This window comes from Chelonia mydas, chromosome 6 (assembly GCF_015237465.2).
Source record: "Chelonia mydas isolate rCheMyd1 chromosome 6, rCheMyd1.pri.v2, whole genome shotgun sequence".
In the NCBI taxonomy this organism is placed as follows: Eukaryota; Metazoa; Chordata; order Testudines; family Cheloniidae; genus Chelonia; species Chelonia mydas.
In genome coordinates, this window is record NC_051246.2 from 15366534 (window position 1) to 15385288 (window position 18755).

Genomic DNA, 18755 nt, shown 5'->3' on the forward strand with positions numbered 1-18755 from the left:
GGAAACCCTTATGTCTTTATAGATGTAGTTGTGAAATCCTCACTTCTGCATTGTTTTGTCATTATAGTTCCTACTTTGCTATTGTTTATTTGCATGGTCTCTGCCTGGTTCTGTGATTGTTTTTGTCTGCTGTATAATTAATTTTGCTGGGTGTAAACTAATTAAGGTGGTGGGATATAACTGGTTAGCTAATCATGTTACAATATGTTAGGATTGGTTAGGTAAATTTCAGTAAAATGATTGGTTAAGGTATAGCTGAGAATATTACTATATAAATTGGGGGCAAACAGGAAGTAAGTTGGGATTTGAAAATAAGGAAAAAGGAACTTGGATTTAAACTTGCTGGAAGTTCATCCCAATAAACACTGAATTGTTTGCATCTTCGGACTTTGGGTATTGTTGCTCTCTGTTCACATGAGAAGGACTAGGGAAGTGGGAGGGTGAAGGAATAAGCCCTCTAACACCCCAGTCCCCTAATCATTTTTGTTGCCCTCCGCTGGACTCTCTCCAATTTGTCCACATCCTTTCTGTAGTGGGGGGGGGGACCAAAAATGGACACAATACTCCAGGTGTGGCCTCACCAGTGCCAAATAGAGGGGAATAATCACTTCCCTTGATCAGCTGGCAATGCTCCTACTAATACAGCCCAATATGCCGTTGGCCTTCTTGGCAACAAGGGTACACTCCTGACTCATGGAAACCCTACTCCATTGAGAAAGCAGGCTGCTTCTGCTACGATTTCTGCATGGCTTTGAAGAGCAGTCCTAAGCAGAGCATGATACAGTACTCTAACCTGGAAGTGACAAAGGCCTTGCACGTCAGTAGAGAAATTTGCATTATTAAGAAAAGGTTGCATCTTTTAACTACATGAAGGTGGATTCACTGGTACCTCATGTGACAGATCCCCTCCAGCCTCCAGGGTGCCACCTGATGTACTGGGTACCACTGAGCCCGCCTGCTCCACCAGTCTGAGCACCCTTACACTGTCCTGCTGAGTCAGGCCCTCAAGCCTCCTCCAGCACACACACAGGTAAGGACACACCCAGCTGCAGAAAGACACAGATGCTAAAATCAGCTCTGCATGGGAAAGGTCAGCTAGGGACTTGCCCAGCACTCAACTGCACACCCCCTCTGGAGTGTAAACCCAAAATAGTATCGTCTTGTGCTGCACAGAGAACTGTACAATGTAAGCTCATGAAATTTGCTCCCTCCCTCAATGTGGAGGAAGATATGCACAGCTTTTTGCCCCCAGTTATGAAGTCCACAAACTGGTTTTAGAGAAAACAAAAACAAGTTTATTAACTACAAAAGATAGATTTTAAGTGAATATAAGGGATAGCAAACAAATCAAAGCAGATTACCCAGCAAATGAAAAAATATGCAAGCTAAACTTAATACTAAAGAAACTAGTTATAACTAGGTTTCAGAGGGGTAGCCGTGTTAGTCTGTATGAGCAAAAACAATGAAGAATCCCTGTGGCACCTTAGAGACTAACAAATTTAAGTAATTTTCCCTCTGTTGATATTCACCCCTTCTGGCCAACTTGAGAATAGGCCACTTCCACCTTGACTGAATTGGCCTCGTTAGCACTGACCCCCCACTTGGTAAGGTAACTCCCATCTTTTCATGTGCTGTATATATATACTGCTTATTGTATTTTTCACTCCATGCATCTGATGAAGTGGGTTTTAGCCCATAAAAGCTTATGGCCAAATACATTTGTTAGTCTCTAAGGTGCACAAGGACTCCTCCTTGTTCTAGGTTATAACTAACAATTTCTCACCCTAAATGTTGTTTTAGGTTGCAGAGTATCTTGAAGGCAAGCTGCTTTTGCTTGCAGCTTAAAACTCCCAGTATTTCTTTCACAGGCCAAACACCCTCTCACCTGGGCTCAGTCCTTCTCCCACATCCCCCTGTGTCTTTGTTTCTTATATGTTTTCAGCAGTCTTCCTGGGCAGGGATTGAATGAATAACGAACCCCAATCATCTCACTCCCCTGTCTTAAAAGTTAGGAATATTGACTATACATCTGTACTACAAAAATGTTTGCATCTGGGGAAGGCCCACCAGACAGAATCCTGCAGTGTCAAAGCAGCCATGAGTCAAAGGAAGGTGGGAGATTAGCATCTTCAAAGACCTATTGTTCTCCTTAATGGTTCATTGATTTGTCCCCAGCTAACCAGCCAGACAGGTTGCATTCTGTCTGGTGGGCGTTCCCCAGATGCAAACACTTTTGCAGTACAGATGTATAGTCAATATTCCTAACTTTAGATACAAAAATTATACCTGCCTACAAATAGGATAATCATATTCAGTGAATCATAACCTTTCCAATGATATCTCACAAGAGTCATCTTGCATAAAATACATCTTAAATATGCTAAAATAATATTATAACAATATTTCTATGAAGAATAAGGGGCGTAGTGTCACACCTGGGAATCCAAGGGCAGATTGGTGGCAAAAAAAAGGTCTCTGAAATTGCAGACCTTTCTGGGGAGGTAACTGCTGATGGATGGAGCAGTGCAATCCTTGCCAGTTTCTCTAGTTGCTCCCCTTTGTTAACCCAGTGCTCTCCAAAGTGGGGTACGTGCACCCCAAGGGGTGCGCAAGACCATCCCTGGGGGTGCGCGGCAGGAGGAGCGCCGCTGAAGGAGTGCTGCCGGCATGGCGGCAGCAGCACTCCTGGACCTCTGATTCTTCGGCGGCACACCAGCGGCAGCAGCTTGGCTCTTCCCCGCTCCGTCTTCGGCGGCACGGCGGCAGCTCGGCTCTCCCCGCTCCGTCTTCGGCGGCATGGCGGCAGCTCGGCTCTCCCCGCTCCGTCTTCGGCGGCATGGCAGCAGCTCAGCTCTCCCCGCTCCGTCTTTGGCGGCCTGCCGGTGGCAGCTCGGCTCTCCCCGCTCCGTCTTCGGCGGCACACCAGCGGCAGCAGCTCGGCTCTCCCCGCTCCGTCTTCGGCGGCACGCTGGTGGCAGCTCGGCTCTCCCCGCTCCGTCTTCGGCGGCCGCCGGCGGCAGCTCGGCTCTCCCCGCTCCGTCTTCAGCGGCACGCCAGCGGCAGCTTGGCTCTCCCCGCTCCGTCTTCGGCAGCCCGCCGGCGGCAGCTCGGCTCTCCCCGCTCCGTCTTTGGTGGCCTGCCGGTGGCAGCTCGGCTCTCCCCGCTCCGTCTTCGGCGGCACACCAGCGGCAGCAGCTCAGCTCTCCCCGCTCCGTCTTCAGCGGCACGCTGGCGGCAGCTCGGCTCTCCCCGCTCCGTCTTTGGCGGCACGCCAGCGGCAGCTCGGCTCTCCCCGCTCCGTCTTCAGCAGCCCGCCGGCGGCAGCTCAGCTCTCCCCGCTCCGTCTTCGGCAGCCGCCGTCGGCAGCTCGGCTCTCCCCGCTCCGTCTTCAGCGGCACGCCAGCGGCAGCTTGGCTCTCCCCGCTCCGTCTTTGGCGGCCTGCCGGTGGCAGCTCTTCTTTTTTTTTGCTTCCCTAGAGCTGGCCCTGGGGGTGCACGATCCAAAAAGTTTGGAGACCACTGTGCTAACCAATATTTTCATCTTTCCCAAATGAGTGCCTCTTGACTTGTTTGTATCCAACATCTCAGGCAACTTTGCTGCAGAGCCTTATCTCAGCGAGGCACTGGGAAAGCAAGGAAACTGCATGGTCCAGTTCTGATGGAAAGGAGACATAGAGAAGAGCATACTGAAGCCACTGCAGCCCTAAACACCTCCATATCCTTGGGCAGTCTGGAGCAGGAAGGAGCCTTGTGGGGCCTCACCAGAGAGGGCTGGATGAAAAGCTGCCTGATGCTGCCAGAAAGCATCCAGTGCCCCATCCCTCCCTGCTAGATGTCACAGGCTTGTCAGCAACACCTCAGGCTGAAAGGTATCAAAGGCTGATGCTAGATCTCTTATAATCTACATGGCCCCATGACCCTTGTTCATCTCCAGAAGGAAATCGGTGATGAAGAAGGCTGATGCTGCCTGACATGTGTCAGATGGAAACTAGTTTGGTGCAGATTCCTCCAGCTTTCTGAATGCTTTTAAGCTGGAGCTTCCGTCCCATGACCTATGCGGTGAACTTCCCCAGAAAGGGTAGGCTTGGGACAAAATAGTAACAGATAAAGATATTAACATTATAGGGTGGTTTCTTGAGCAATTAACAATCCCCATGAATAATGGATCTTTGCTGGCTTTCAACAGCCATGAGGAGTTTTTCACCCATTAACTCCCACCAGAATGGGTTCAGAGATAGTGTCACTGTGTACAATTGCTCTCCTGGATATAGGGTCAGCAGAGTGCCCTGATCACATGGAAGAAAGCAGCCACATCACCTTTGTGGTACATCTGTAAGACTCTACCTGGGCCAGTCCTCCCTGCTTTCCCTTCTCAGTGATTTGGGTTCATTATGCTTTAGTTGAAACATGTGACTCACGAAAAAAGTCCCCGGCCTCTGAAGAGAGGAAGTGCAGCTGAAGAGAGGAACTGAAAGAGTCTGCAGGGGCCTCTCGCTCATTGCCTCGCTCATTTCCCCTGTGATCCTGCCACCCCGCACATCTTGGCTCTCCTCCTTGGAGCAAAGGGGAGAGAGGGCTTAGTGCAATGGACGACTTGGGTAAGTGAACCCCCCTTCCAATGGAAGAGCAAGGAGTGGACTCTTGAGTTAGACCCCCAAATTGGGTTTGATGCTGACACCACCTAGTCCAGCCCTGGATCTGTCGCGGCGAGAGCGGCCCGGCCCTAGGCGTGGCCGGGGTGGCACAGCGCGGCCTGACCCCGGAGCGGCCCAGACCCAGGTGTGGCTGGAGCAGGCCAGCCGTGCCGGGGCTGGGCTGCTCAGGCCACAGCTGGTCCAGGCCACAGGCTGAGTTGGGGCCAGGGGAGGGGCACCCCTCCTGTGGCAGGTTGGGGCCCCGGTGCTGGTGTGGGGAGAGAGCACTGAGGGGAGTGTTGTGTGTCCTGTGTGGCGGGCGCAGTTTATATTGTTTGTCTCTAACCGGTTTTCTTGTTCAGATGCTTTGCTGGCAGAACTGGAAGAAAGCTCTAAGGAGCCCAAAGGGGACTACTCCCTTCTGACACACGGCTCCAGTGAGCAGAGACCAGCCGCAGCAGTGCCTGAGACAGACACTGTCCAGAACGAGAAACTAGTCACCTCAGGGACCCATAAGGTATTCCCTTCAGTGCCTGTCGGGGCTGCCTACACACAAGGTACCCGGCAGAAATCCATCCTCTACAACAGGGAGGTTGAGACTCTGCAGAACTCAGCACATGAAGGTTGTCCCACTCAGACAGTTACATCTGTGCCCTAGAGATGTTACAGGCCTATCCAGCCCCTCCTGACTATAATTTAGGAGAATGCCGAGAGTGGAAAAGGGATTTCCCGATGATCAATTAACCACTAATTCTCCTTAATTAGCCATGTTCACAGTAAGGCAGGATCTGGAAATACAGTATAACTGGACTGGGTATAAGGAAATGGGCTGCTTTCTTTGTATATCTCTTGCTCTTTCTGTTTCCAGGTACAGCCTGCATTAAGTACTTGGCTCCAGGAATCAGATGACAAAAATGTCTACAGGTAAATGCTGTACCGGGGAGGGAAAGCTGTTTTATTGATCCTTCCAGTACACCCATCTGTATCTCCTCAGCACTGCTTCCTACAAATGCCTGCTCCCCCATGATGCTTAATGAAAAATTAACCTACCCTGATCCCCTGCCACGGCAGGACAGAGCCGGTTTGAGGTGGTACTGCCCATACCAGCCCTTCTCTGGTGGCCTCGTCAGTTTCTGCAGGGTCTAAGCATGGGTCAAAAAGAAGTTTCCAACCCTTCTGGTTGCGCCCATCTCAGTCTGAACAGGACCCAATTCAGGGCTGAGGCTGCAGGCAGGCAGGGGGTAATAATAAATAACGAATAATGCCCCATCCCAGGGCATGGAAATAATACCCCATCCCAGGGTATAGAAAGGCCTAAACATGGCAGAACTGCCAGCGTGGAGAAGGGGGTTGATGACACGGTGGTGCAGAGGAGTTACCTGTGGATCTGCCAGTATGCAAATCAACGGACTTAACACCCCCCGCAGGAGGTGGAGAGAATCCACAACCTCTGCTTACAACCAGTGGACTGGTAATAGTGACCACAGAGCAGCAAAACTGCACCAAGCTACCAGTTGGTGCCTGTGTGCCCAAGTCTCCTCGGCTCCCCTGTGTGCCCAAGTGTCCTCGGCTCCCTGGTGTGAAGTGTGGCACAGGGTGGGCTAGAAGGGAGCTGTACTAGTGGGTTAATTATATATTTGTATTGGGGTAGCAGAGGTTTCAATCAGGATCGCCTCACTGCGCTAACTGCTGTACACATGGCAAAAAGGCCTCTAGCCCGAAGGCCTTACAATCTTTGATTAAAACAGTTGAATCGGGAGCTTAATAATGATTTAAATGTCATATTGTTCTTTACGTCATTGCTGACCGTTGTACAAGAAATATCCAGTTACTGGAAGTCTGTGGGTGGTACTTAGGGTGTGAGAGTGGTTTGGTTAAGGGGGCGGCGGCTGGGGAATCTGTAGGCCTGGTTGGGTAAGGGGATGGTCTCTGGATTGGTAAGGGGATGGTATCTGGGTGTGTGGGAGTCGCTTGGATAAGGGATTGGTACCTGGGTGTGTGGGCATGGTTTGGCTAAAGGAAGGGCAGCTGGGTGTGTGGGAGTGTCTTGGCTAAGGGGGTGGTACCTGGGTGTGTGGGTGTGGCTTGGCTAAGGGGGTGGTACCTGGGTGTGTGGGTGTGACTTGGCTAAGGGGAGGGTACCTAGGTGTGTGGGAATGGCTTGGCTAAGGGGGTGGTACCTGGGTAGAATACCCCCGAACCTCTCCACTGACCCTCTCTCCAATTACTAATCCTTTCCTCTCCTTCCTCCTCCACTAGTTGCTGGTTATACTCCTCCCCCTCCAAACACCCAGATCTGACTCCACCCCTCCCTCCCTGCCACTAGTTCAGTGGGGCGTTGCTCTCTGACTGGCTATTGGGGGAAACCTTCCCTAAACTCCACAGCTCCCTCCCCAGACACATCCCCACCTGCCCTGCCCTCCACTCACAAGTCCCTGACTGTATTTAGTGCCTGTCTACGTGGGGACACTTAGGAAAGCTCATCTAAATGACCTTTTAAAGTGGGTTAGTTAAACCTCATTAAACCCCTGTGTGGATCGTCTCGTTCAGAATTAAAGTGCCCTTAATTCAGTTTATCTTAATTCTGTTCCTGAACAGGAACACCCAGCATCTGCTCTAGGGATCAGATGATAACTGATGATGGGGAGATGCGTTTGTTTCCCTTCTCTAGGGGTGTCCCTCACACCCTGCTCTACTTCCATGCTCACTGGGGTGAGCACCATGCTTCCAGTGAACGCTTTGGTGTTCCTGTGGTCTGGTGGTGGCAGGGCGGGTCTGGCTGCTGGGAGTTGGGTAAAGGGGGCTCATGGTGGGGTTGAAGCAGTGACCTACTCTCTTTGACACGGATGTCTCTCTTCTACCCGCAGTGAGGTTCCAACTCCGCAGCTGTCGCTTCTTTCCCCTCCCCCCCCGACGGCTGCTCAGCAGCTGGATGAGCTTTTATCCCATTTGGGCCAGATGCAGTCCAAGGTGAGTCCTGGCCACGCAACCCCCTCCTCCGGAAGAACCAGGGGCACCACTTTGCAAAGCTTCAGTTGAGATGCAGGCCTTGGGCTCTTCCTTGGGAATGGCCCCTGCCCAGGGCTGGATTAAACTTTTGTGGGCCCAGCACTGCTGGGCCATGGCCCACCCTCCCATTCTGCCCCTCGCTCTGCCCTGAGACCACACCCCCGCTCAAGACTCATCCTCTGAGGCTCCGCCCACCACTTGCACAGGGCGGGAGGGGGTGGAGAGGAATGAGTGGCGGGTGGGGCCTGCGGTGGGGAAGAGGCCAAGTGGGGACAGGGCCTCGGGATGGCACGCCGGTGGAGTGGGGGAGCAGGGCCATGGTCTGGGCGCTGGGGCCCCTTCTGAGTGTGGGCCCAGCACCATGGCGCCATGGGTGCCATTGGCAACCTGGCACTGCCCCCGTCCCACGTTCCAGCCGGCAATGGCAAAGCCTGGCGTTCTTCTGTTGGTGGGTCCCATGTGCAGTAGAAACAGCTCCCTAGGTGAGGGGAAAAGGGGGAGCTGTAGGGCCGAGCCCCTGGTGGGAACATGAAGCCGAACATTCTCACGGCCTGGTCTCCTCCTTTGTGGCAGATCTCAGCGGTGGGTTCTGCTGTAGAACCGGAACGTGCCAGGGGGTCATCAGCAGTGGGGCCAAGTCCCGGCAGCACCCTTGAGAGCATGCTGGGGGACCTGACGCAAGAGCTGCAGGACCTCGGCATCACTGCCGTGCCTAAGGGCAACTGTGCTTCCTGCCGCAAACCCATCGCTGGAAAGGTGAGAGGGGATGGCATGGACCCTGCGGCTGTCTGTCAGTTTATATTTGTGTCCCTCTCTCTCACCAGGGTTGGCTCCTTCCGCTCTTGATTGCTCAGAGCTATAAGATCTGCTTGGTCAGACAGTATGTTTCCCCCAGTCCCTCCTTTAGGTGAGGGGATCTCTTTCTCCCCAGAAAGTCCTATAACAGCTGAGTCTCCTGCTGTCTCAGCCACCATCTCTAGGACCATGCGAGGGTCCCTATTCCTATCATGGCTTCCCCAGACTGCTGGGTCCCCCATGTACCAATGGGCTCAGTGGCGGAGATTCTCTGGGCAAAGACTTCCAGGGTTTTGTCCTGTCTCTAGATGATCACTGCTCTGGGAAAGACGTGGCATCCCGAGCACTTCACCTGCACCCAGTGCGGACAGGAGATGGGCTCCAGCGCTTTCTACGAGCGAGGCGGCCTGGCGTACTGCCAGGAGGATTATCACCAGCTCTTCTCCCCCCGCTGTGCCTACTGTGCCGGGCCCATCCTGGAGGTAAATAGAGCTGACTCTGCCCTCCTGGTTCTAACTCCTGCCAGGGAAGGTTCCTGGTTGGATTAACCAGGAGGCTGCTTTTCCTTGCCCCTCTCCTCTCGTAGCTCTCTGCCGATAGTGCACACCCCAGTCACTTCATTCTCTTTGCAGAAAGTTCTGACGGCCATGGACAAGACTTGGCACCCGGAGCACTTCTTCTGTGCTCACTGTGGGAAGGTGTTCAGCAATGATGGTGCGTCCCCTGCTCTTCTCCTGCCATACGTAGAAAGTCGGGATTCCACGGGGATCTAGGCCTCTGTCTTGACCCACAGTCCCGCTGCTATTCCAGCCCTGGCCTCTCCCCAAAAGCTCCCCCCCCTCAGTTCCGACCTGCAGGCCCCTGTTATCCCCGCCCTCAACTCCCTCTCACCCCCGCCTCCGCTCTGCCCATGCCCCTCAATCCTGACTGCAACTGCCTACTATCTTAGCTCTGGGCTTCCCCCTACACCTCTGCCAGTTCCCCATATTCCTTACTTGGGTTCCCCACCCTCCTGCTATTCCAACCCTGGGCCTCCAGTCGTGAGTTGTGATTCTGTCAGGTGCACAGATCAGGGACAATTCTGGAAGGGAGCAGTCATTTCGCTGGGCACTCACTGCTAAAGTGCTCAGTCATATGAATAGATTCCCTCCCTCTGAGGCCCTACGGGATGCAGACTTTGGGGCCAGAGCTCCAGCCGTTAGCACCAGTGTGGAGTGCTGGTTACTATTTCCTATAGTTGTCACACAGACAGTGTTTAACTGTGTCATGGTGGCACAGCGGCACCTGTAACAACCCTGGTGACCACTTGCTCACAGCCCAGACAGTGGTACAAAATCCCCACAGCAGCAGCAATTGTCCATCTATGCATTTTGCCATCAGTTCCCCTTTAAGGCCCCATCCTGTCCCTGTGCAGTGTGCGTGTGTGTTAATTGCTTGCTTGCTGGGCCGCCCATGGTAGGTGCTCATTAATTTCCCCAGGCAGCCAGAGCAAAAGCACTCCGTTCCTGCCAGGGGACTGGTTTTCTAGGCAGGCACTCAGTGGCTGTGTTCCCGCCAGCCCTGCTCAGTAATTGACACCTGAGAGAGAGCCGGTGCCGAGGGCCTCGCTCATTCCCACTCGCTCATTCCCATGCTGCTAATTATAGCAGTGTTGTGGAAAGTTTAACTGATGAGTTCAGGCCCCAGCCCCTCTTGGGGCCGGTTCTTTCTTTGTCCCCTCCTGCATCCTGTCTTTGTTCTCTGGGGGCCTCTCTCCCCACATCAGTGACTTCTTGTTAGTGCTAAGTTTGAGGAGTTTGGCTAGCGATAGGCTGCTTATTCACCGGAGCAGGGACTGTGCACAGTATTGTATGATGCCCAGTACAATGGGGCCATGATGCTAACTCGGACCTCTTCCATGATCCCAATACTATTCCTGGCACAGTGATCTTGTCTTATCCCAGCTCAGTCCCTACAGGTGGCAGCCAGTTCTGCCTGCACCCATCTCTTGTAGCACACTCTGTTGTCATGAGATTGTCTAACTCAGCTCCTTGACTGCTGGGTTGAATTTGAATTCCTGCTTTTAGGGATGTCTGGTTTGTTCTAGGAATCCACCTTCTGCCTTTACTATTATTTGTTATTATGGTAACACCTAGAGATTCCAGCTGAGATCAGGGCCTCATTGTGCCAGGCGCTGCCCAGACACAGCGAGAGACAGGCCCTTCCCCAGCTGAGATCAGGGCCCTGTTGTGCCAGGTGCTGCCCAGACACACAGCGAGAGACAAGCCCTGCCCCAGCTGAGATCAGGGCCCCATCGTGCCAGGAACTGCCCAGACACAGCGAGAGACAGGCCCTGCCCCAGCTGAGATCAGGGTCCCATTGCATCAGGCACTGCACAGACACACAGCGAGAGACAGGCCCTGCCCCAGCTGAGATCAGGGTCCCATCGTGCCAGGCACTGCCCAGACACAGCGAGAGACAGGCCCTGCCCCAGCTGAGATCAGGGCCTTATCATGCCAGGAACTGCCCAGACACACAGCGAGAGTCAGGCCCTGCCCCAGCTGAGATCAGGGTCCCATTGCATTGGGCACTGCACAGACACAGTGAGAGAAAGTCCTGGCCCTAAAGAGCGTCTCGGCTAAGTAGACAAGACAAAGGTTGGGAGAATGGAAGGTTCGTTATCTTCATTTTATAGAAGGGGAACTCAGGTCCGTAGAGAAGTGACATGTCAAGGTCACACAGGGAGTCTGTGACAGAGCTGGGCACTGGATCTAAATTTGAGGGCCCAGTGCAAGGCTGTAAGCACAAACCCAGCCTTCCCCTGCAAGACAGGGCAATTCTCTGAGAGAGTTCTCAGCAATGACAGGGAAAGTCATAAAGCAACATCCCATGGGCTCAGATTTTTAAAGGTATTTCAGGCATTGCTGTGCTCAGCGTTCATAGAATCCTAGAAGATCAGGGTTGGAAGAGGCCTCAGGAGGTCATCTAGTCCAACCCCCTGCCAGGGCTAGCCCACAACATTTTGGCACCTGAGGCAGGGAGCTCAAATGATGCCCCCATACCTCCTCGCTTGGGCCAAAACTTTGAAAAGTCTCAATTCTGCCTTCTTCCTGTTCTACTCCTCTCATGGTACTGCTCTGCTACCTACCCCAATAAAGGAGAACTAACAACTTAAAATGCCTTGTTCAAAAATTTTAAGTAACACTTAACTTTCAAATGCCTGAACAGCAAATGTAACTTTTCTTGTCTGCATAGTAAACACTGGCATTTTTATCTGTTTGAATAATCAAAGTGGTGCTTTCCGTGCCTTCTTGGTTGCAAAGATTTGAACTGCTTCCTGAAGGTCCACAGTCTGGGCCAGCTCATGCTCTATTGAGATGGTTGCAAGGCCGACCAGCCTCTCCTATGTCATTGTGGAGCGTAGATGTGTTTTTATTAACTTTAAGAAGTTCTTCACTGGCAACTGTTACAGAAGTGTTAGAAGTATGTGCAGAGCAACAAAAGCATTTGGAAAGAGGGTGGTCATCTTATTTGTGCACATATATTCCAGAACAGCCTTTGGAGTTGATCCTGCTGAAATGTATATTGAAAGGGCTTTCAGGTCATCACCTAAATCACTCACATCAATATCATGCATGTCATCATGTGTCAACACTGTCTAGTGCCCTGTATTGCTGGTGTAGGTCTTCTTCAGGTATAGTGAGGAGTTTTGGAATATCATACAACATCCCAAATATACTGCTGTGTTCCTTGAGCTGCATGAAACGTTCTTCAACTGACTGTATTGCACAATCTAGCACCTGGTTAAAGAATTCAACTTGGAATTGTTGTTTGGGGTCTCTTATGGGATTATCCCATGTCCCATAATCAAAATGTCATCTTCTTTGGTGACTCTTGTATTCTTGAATGGGTGGGAAAATAGCTTCAGTGTGAAGTTCCTCTGCCAACTTCTGTGCACTCTTCAGAACATTTTGAAATCCCTCATCTGACCGGTAGGACTGTAGGTATGACTTTGCTTTGTCCAGTTGTTCCATTGCTCCAGATATATCAAGGTCAACACCTTGGAGTTTCTTGCTTACAACATTTATTTCAAACAGTATGTCATGCCACAACACTAAGCCACACACAAATTTGGAATTATGTGTGTTTCTCGTGATTCCATTTCCCTCTGCCACCGTTTTCCCACAAACAGTTCCTATCATAGCATTAGCCTCCATAATGGCAACTATGGCGTCATCTATCTTCCCAATTTGGTGTTTGATAGGCTTTATCGCCTCCACTCAACTTTCCCATCGTGTGGCACTCAGTGGTTTCAGTGTCAGAGAGGATGTTCCCAGACGTTGCTTCAAAATTTGCCATCGATGAGTTGATGCAGAGAAAAATACATAGATGCTTTGAATTACAGTAAAAAATTCAGCAGCCTCACTAGAAACTGATGCTGCACCACTGACCACCAATTCAATGAATGAGAACTGCATGGGACAAAAAAAGTTCGAGGGTTTAACTCTCAGATCTGTGTCTGCACTCCTCTGTTCTTTCCTCTCATGTTGGCACCATTATCGTAGCCCGGACCTCTCATGTCAGCTATCGCAATTCCCGTAGCTTTTTAAGAAGCACATTTGTCATACCAGCTCTTGTAGTATCATCAATGTAAATAAATTCTAGAGAATGCTCTCTGACAGTCACCATTGTAGGGACGTTTTCACTAGGTTCTGTTGTTGTTACAAAACGCACCATTAAATTGTTCCATATGGCTGATGTAAGGTGTGCAGTCCCGAATAACAGAGTAATATCTTGCTGACTTCAGATCTGCCACAATCTTCTGTTTGACTTTTGTTGCCAGTAACTGTATGATCTCATTTTGAATGATTTTTTCAAGGTAGTAGTGTTTGTACATTTCTTGGGTGGTGACTCTTCTTAGATGCTCCTGGAGTACAGCATCAAACTCAGCTATCAGCTCCACAATTTTAAGGACGTTTCCATTGTTTGGCACCTACAGCTGATCTGAAGTGCCACGCAGTGCTAGGTTTTTGGTAGCAAGCATTCCCACAATGGCAATGAGCCTTTTCAGAACATTTTGCCAGTAAAGAGACGCTGATGCAATCTTCTCTTGATGTTGATCATCTACGGTGGCCTTTAACCTTAGTCTCATCTCAAGCTCTTTCCACCTATGGAATGCTCTCTGGTGATTTGCTGCCTTCTCATGGCATGCCAGATTTCTAGCCAGATTTTTCCAGTCCTTTGTTCCTATAGAACCCAATGTGGCTGGAACATTAGACTGGAAGAGTTTGCAACAAAAACAGCATGCAGCATTCTGGGGTTTTGAGTACATAAGCCATGGCCCCTCCACTTTGTCACCATTGGGGATTTCACACCAGGAATGTGTTGGATGGAAACTTCTATTTTCATTGTCTTTGGGGAACATGAAGTTTTTCACTTGCTGTGGCCCATGCAGTACAAGGAAGTCCCTCGGGCTACTGCTCAAGTGGGTCCACAGTCCTGGATCATCTAAACTTAAGAAACTAAACTCAGCAGCAGCTGTTTCTTGCACCTCCTCCACACTCTTCTCTGATCTACACTTTTCTTCAGGAATGTGAATGGTTACATCCATTTGAGATGGAGATATGGATGCTGCAGTAGCTGCCAGGTCACCTGCACTCTGACTAACTGGAAGATCAGGCATCTCCTCACCACTCACATCCTCACTGGGGCCGGAAGCCTCACCGTGAACGTTTATGTCTATGTATCTCAGGAGAGCTCCTTCCTGATTAGATAGAAAAGCTTCCTTTGCTTGCTTTATTTTTCTGAATGCTGCCCCAGAGGGGCGTTTTCTTCTTTCACTCTTGACTGCTGTTCTGTGCCAGCTATAGTGGCTCTCAACACTCAATTGAAGGGGACAAATAAGCAGGTTGGTAGCAGGGCCTGAGTGAGGAAAGATATCAGTGTCTTAAGGGCCTAACTGGCTCCTGCTACTTCAGTTGACTGCCTGTTCTCCTCAAGTGGGTTCAGGGAAGCAGCAGGAAACAGGAAGCTCCCTAAGAAGGTGGTGTTAATCAGTCCAGGCTCCTGGGGGTGCTAAAGAGATACATAAGAGGCTCCTTCTCCTCTCTCTCTCTCTGCAGCTCCTGCTGCTTTCTGTTATTCCCTCTCACCTTCTCTCTTGCCTGCCTGTTATGCCTCTAGTGCCCTCGTTCCTCCAGCACAGCACTCCCCCATCTCTGTGCATCTAGAGCAGAGAGAATACACATGCACCAGCAGCAGACACAATTTTCTACACTCGGGGTCCTAGTGGCGCCCTCCCCTCCCCGCCACAGTCTGGCACCTGAGGCAGCCGCCTCAGTTCACCTCATGGTAAGGCCAGCCCTGCCCCCTGCTCAAAGAAGGACCAACACCAACTAAATCATCCCAGCCAAGGCTTTGTTAAGGCGGGCCTTAAAAACCTCTAAGGATGGAGATTCCACCACCTCCCTAGGGAACCCATTCCAGTGCTTCACCACCCTCCTAGTGAAATAGTGTTTCCTAATATCCAACCTAGACCTCCCCCACTGCAACTTGAGACCATTGCTCCTTGTTCTGGCATCTGCCACCACTGAGAACAGCTGAGCTCCATCCTCTTTGGAACCCCCCTTCAGGTAGTTGAAGGCTGCTATCAAATCCCCCCTCACTCTTCTCTTCTGCAGACTAAATAACCCCAGTTCCCTCAGCCTCTCCTCGTAAGTCATATGCCCCAGCCCCCTAATCATTTTGGTTGCCCTCCACTGGACTCTCTCCAATTTGTCCCCATCCCTTCTGTAGTGGGGGGCCCAAAACTGGACACAATACTCGAGATGTGACCTCAGTAGTGCCGAATAGAGGGGAATAATCACTTCCCTCGATCTGCTGCAATGTTCCTACTAATGCAGCCCAATATGCCGTTTGCCTTCTTGGCAACAAGGGCACACTGCTGACTCATATCCAGCTTCTTGTCCACTGTAATCCCCAGGTCCTTTTCTGCAGAACTGCTGCTTAGCCAGTCGGTCCCCAGCCTGTAGCGGTGCATGGGATTCTTCCGTCCTAAGTGCAGTCCTCTGCACTTGTCCTTGTTGAACCTCAACAGATTTCTTTTGGCCCAATCGTCCAATTTGTCTAGGTCACTCTGGATCCTATCCCTACCCTCCAGCATATCTACCTATCCCTCCAGCTTAGTGTCATCTGTGAGCTTGCTGGGGGTGCAATCCATCTCATCATCCAGATCATCAATAAAGATATTGAACAAAACCGGCCCCACGACCGACCCCTGGGGCACTCCGCTTGATATCGGCTGCCAACTAGACATCGAGCCGTTGATCACTACCTGTTGAGCCCGACAATCTGTCCACCTTATAGTCCATTCATCCAATCCATACTTCTTTAACTTGCTGACAAGAATACTGTGGGAGACCGTATCAAAAGCTTTGCTAAAGTCAAGATATATCACGTCCACTGTTTTCCCCATATCCACAGAGCCAGTTATCTCATCATAGAAGGGAATCAGGTTGATCAGGCATGACTTGCCCTTGGTGAATCCATGTTGACTGTTCCTGATCACCTTCCTCTCCTCCAAGTGCTTCAAAATGGATTCCTTGAGGATCTGCTCCATGATTTTTGCAGGGACTGAGGTGAGGCTGACCAGTCTGTAGTTCCCTGGATTCTCCTTCTTCCCTTTTTTAAAGATGGGCAATATATTTGCCTTTTTCCAATCATACGGCACCTCCCCCGATCACCACAAGTTTTCAAATATAATGGCCAATGGCTCTGCAATCATATCAGCCAATTCCCTCAGCACCCTTGGATGCATTATATCTGGACCCATGGACTTGTGCATGTCCAGATTTTCTAAATAGTCCTTAACCTGTTCTTTCACCACTGAGGGCTGCTCACCTCCTCCCCACAGTGTGTTGCCCAGGACAGCAGTGTGGGAGCTGACCTTGTCTGTGAAGAATGAGGCAAAAAAAACATTGAGTACTTCAGCTTTTTCCACATCATCTGTCACTAGGTTTCCTCCCCCATTCATTAAGGGTACCACACTTTCCCTGACCTTTTTCTTGTTGCTAACATACCTGTAGAAACCCTTCTTGTTACGCTTCACATCCCTTGCTAGCTGCAACTCCAGTTGTGTTTTGGCCTTCCTGATTTCACCCCTGCATGCTCAAGCAATATTTTTATACTCCTCCCTAGTCATCTGCCCAAGTTTCCACTTCTTGTATGCTTTCTTTTTGTGTTTAAGCTCACCACAGATTTCACTGTTAAGCCAAGCTCGTTGCCTGCCATATTTGCTATTCTTTCTGCACATCAGGATGGTTTGTTCCTGCACCCTCAATAAGGCTTCTTTAAAATACAGCCAGCTTTCCTGGACTCCTTTCCCCCTCATATTAGCCCCATAGTGTGCAATGCCTGACTGATTTAGGAACTAAAATCTCATTTTCAAAAGGCATTTAGGCTCCTAAATCAGTTAGTCATCACAACACTGAAGACAACAATGTCTAAATGCCTTTGAAAATCTGGGCCCTAGGGACCAGTGAGAATCTCTCCCTGTAATTCCCAAGTTTGGCCACAGGGGGAGCAAATGAGAAGGAAAGCAGGAGTGTGGCTGTGAGAAATTTGCATCTTAAAGGGAAATATCCGTGCACAGTGTTTGTTGTCCAGGCCCAGCATGAATCAGAGTGGGCAGTGTAACTCAGGTACGTTCTCCGCCTCCCTGGGGTAGGTTTGGAGCTTGGCAGGAAGGGTCCCTGTCTGTGTCCTCCCATTGGGATTCAGGTGCACTTCATGGATGTCTTCTCCCTGCTTGCCTCCGCAGGTTTCCATGAGAAGAACGGGAAGCCGTACTGCCAGAAGGACTTCCTGGCCATGTTCTCTCCTAAATGCAGAGCCTGTGAGCGGCCTGTGATGGATAACTACCTGTCCGCGCTCCAGGGCGTCTGGCACCCCGAGTGCTTTGTGTGTGGGGTGAGTGTGCGGAGTCCCACGTAGGGGGCTGGAGGGACACCTGGGCTTTAATCTTCAGGAAGGTGATGCAGGGCATGGCCAGGTGAGGGTCAGGAGGTTCTTCCCTATGGAGCACTAAGAACCTCTATAGCAGCTGAGTGTGATTCCAGCTCCCTTATCGGGGATGGCTGGGTGAAGCACCAGGGTAGAGGGGCCAGGGGCTAGATAGGTGAGGGGACTGGGTCCCATATGGTGGCTGGATGGGCAAGGGAGCAGGGCCCATATGGGGGCCAGATGGGTGAGGGGCAGAACACCATATGCAGGTTGGCAAGGTGCTTAGTTAGGGATGAGGTCTCAATGCTCCTTCCCCCTCTCTTAGGACTGTTTCAGCAGCTTCACCACCGGCTCCTTCTTCGAGCTAGACGGCCGCCCCTACTGCGAGCTTCACTTCCACCAGCGCCAGGGCTCGGTGTGCCACGGCTGTGGGAAGCCCATCACCGGGCGCTGCATCAGTGCCATGGGGCACCGGTTCCACCCCGAGCACTTCATCTGCGCCTTCTGCCTGAGCCAGCTGCAGAAGGGCACCTTCCGGGACCATGGTGACAAAGCCTACTGCCACGCCTGCTACGGCAAGCTCTTTGTGTGATTTCTGCGCTGGCCCGAGGGGAGGGGGCTAAGTACCAAAACTGGCTCTGTGGGACAGCCCCCTCTGGCATCCTTAGCCAGAGGCTGAGATACAGGGAGAGGGACCACAGACCAGAGTCAACAAAGAGCAGCCTCCTTCAGTGGGCCTGAACCACTGATTGTTTAAATCAATAGCACTCCATTGATGTCCTTTTGGTAAATATTAGCTGAAGGTCTGGCCCAATATGTTTGGAGAGAGCGGGGTTCCCTCCCCAGTGACAGCCACTGCGGTCTCCTTCCCAGGAACCTGCCCCTGCCCCTTGATCATCCCTTCCTGGACGTTCTGCTCCTTCAGGCTGTGCTCTGCTTCTCTCCCCTCCAATGCACGATTTCACCTGCTCCTCTGTTCTCACCTTTGAGCTATACTCATGGTAAATGTAACTGGATGAGGGCGCTGCCCAGAAATAAACATCTTAGTATTCTCTGTGGTTGGTTCTGCATATAGGTTTGGACAGGGATGTGGGGGGAGGGGAGGGATTGATTCTGAGACTTCCGAAGCGGCATCCCTGGATTTCACCTCAGAGGGGAACAATAAGGATAAAGAACAAACACAGTGGGGTAAAGAGGTGGAATAGAACCTTTCAGTTTTGGGGGAGCAGGTTAACATAGAATGAGCTCATTGCTACATGTAAAGGCTTGGGTCCATCCAGCAGCTGACATGTCCCTTTCATTAGCAAAATCCTTCTTTATTTTCTGTTCCTGAGCCAT

At 51.1% G+C, this 18755-nt stretch overlaps 1 protein-coding gene across 1 annotated transcript; it reads left to right on the plus strand.

Moving 5' to 3' along the window:
• Positions 1 to 4439: 4439 nt before the first annotated feature.
• LPXN (leupaxin) lies at positions 4440 to 18471 on the plus strand. Its single transcript, XM_007068437.4, has 9 exons — positions 4440 to 4598; positions 4997 to 5151; positions 5503 to 5558; positions 7502 to 7604; positions 8217 to 8399; positions 8747 to 8920; positions 9071 to 9152; positions 17236 to 17384; positions 17743 to 18471. The coding sequence occupies exons 1-9, from the start codon at positions 4586 to 4588 to the stop codon at positions 18007 to 18009; spliced, it is 1182 nt and encodes a 393-aa protein (XP_007068499.2). The 5' UTR covers positions 4440 to 4585; the 3' UTR covers positions 18010 to 18471.
• The last annotated feature ends 284 nt before the right edge of the window (positions 18472 to 18755 follow it).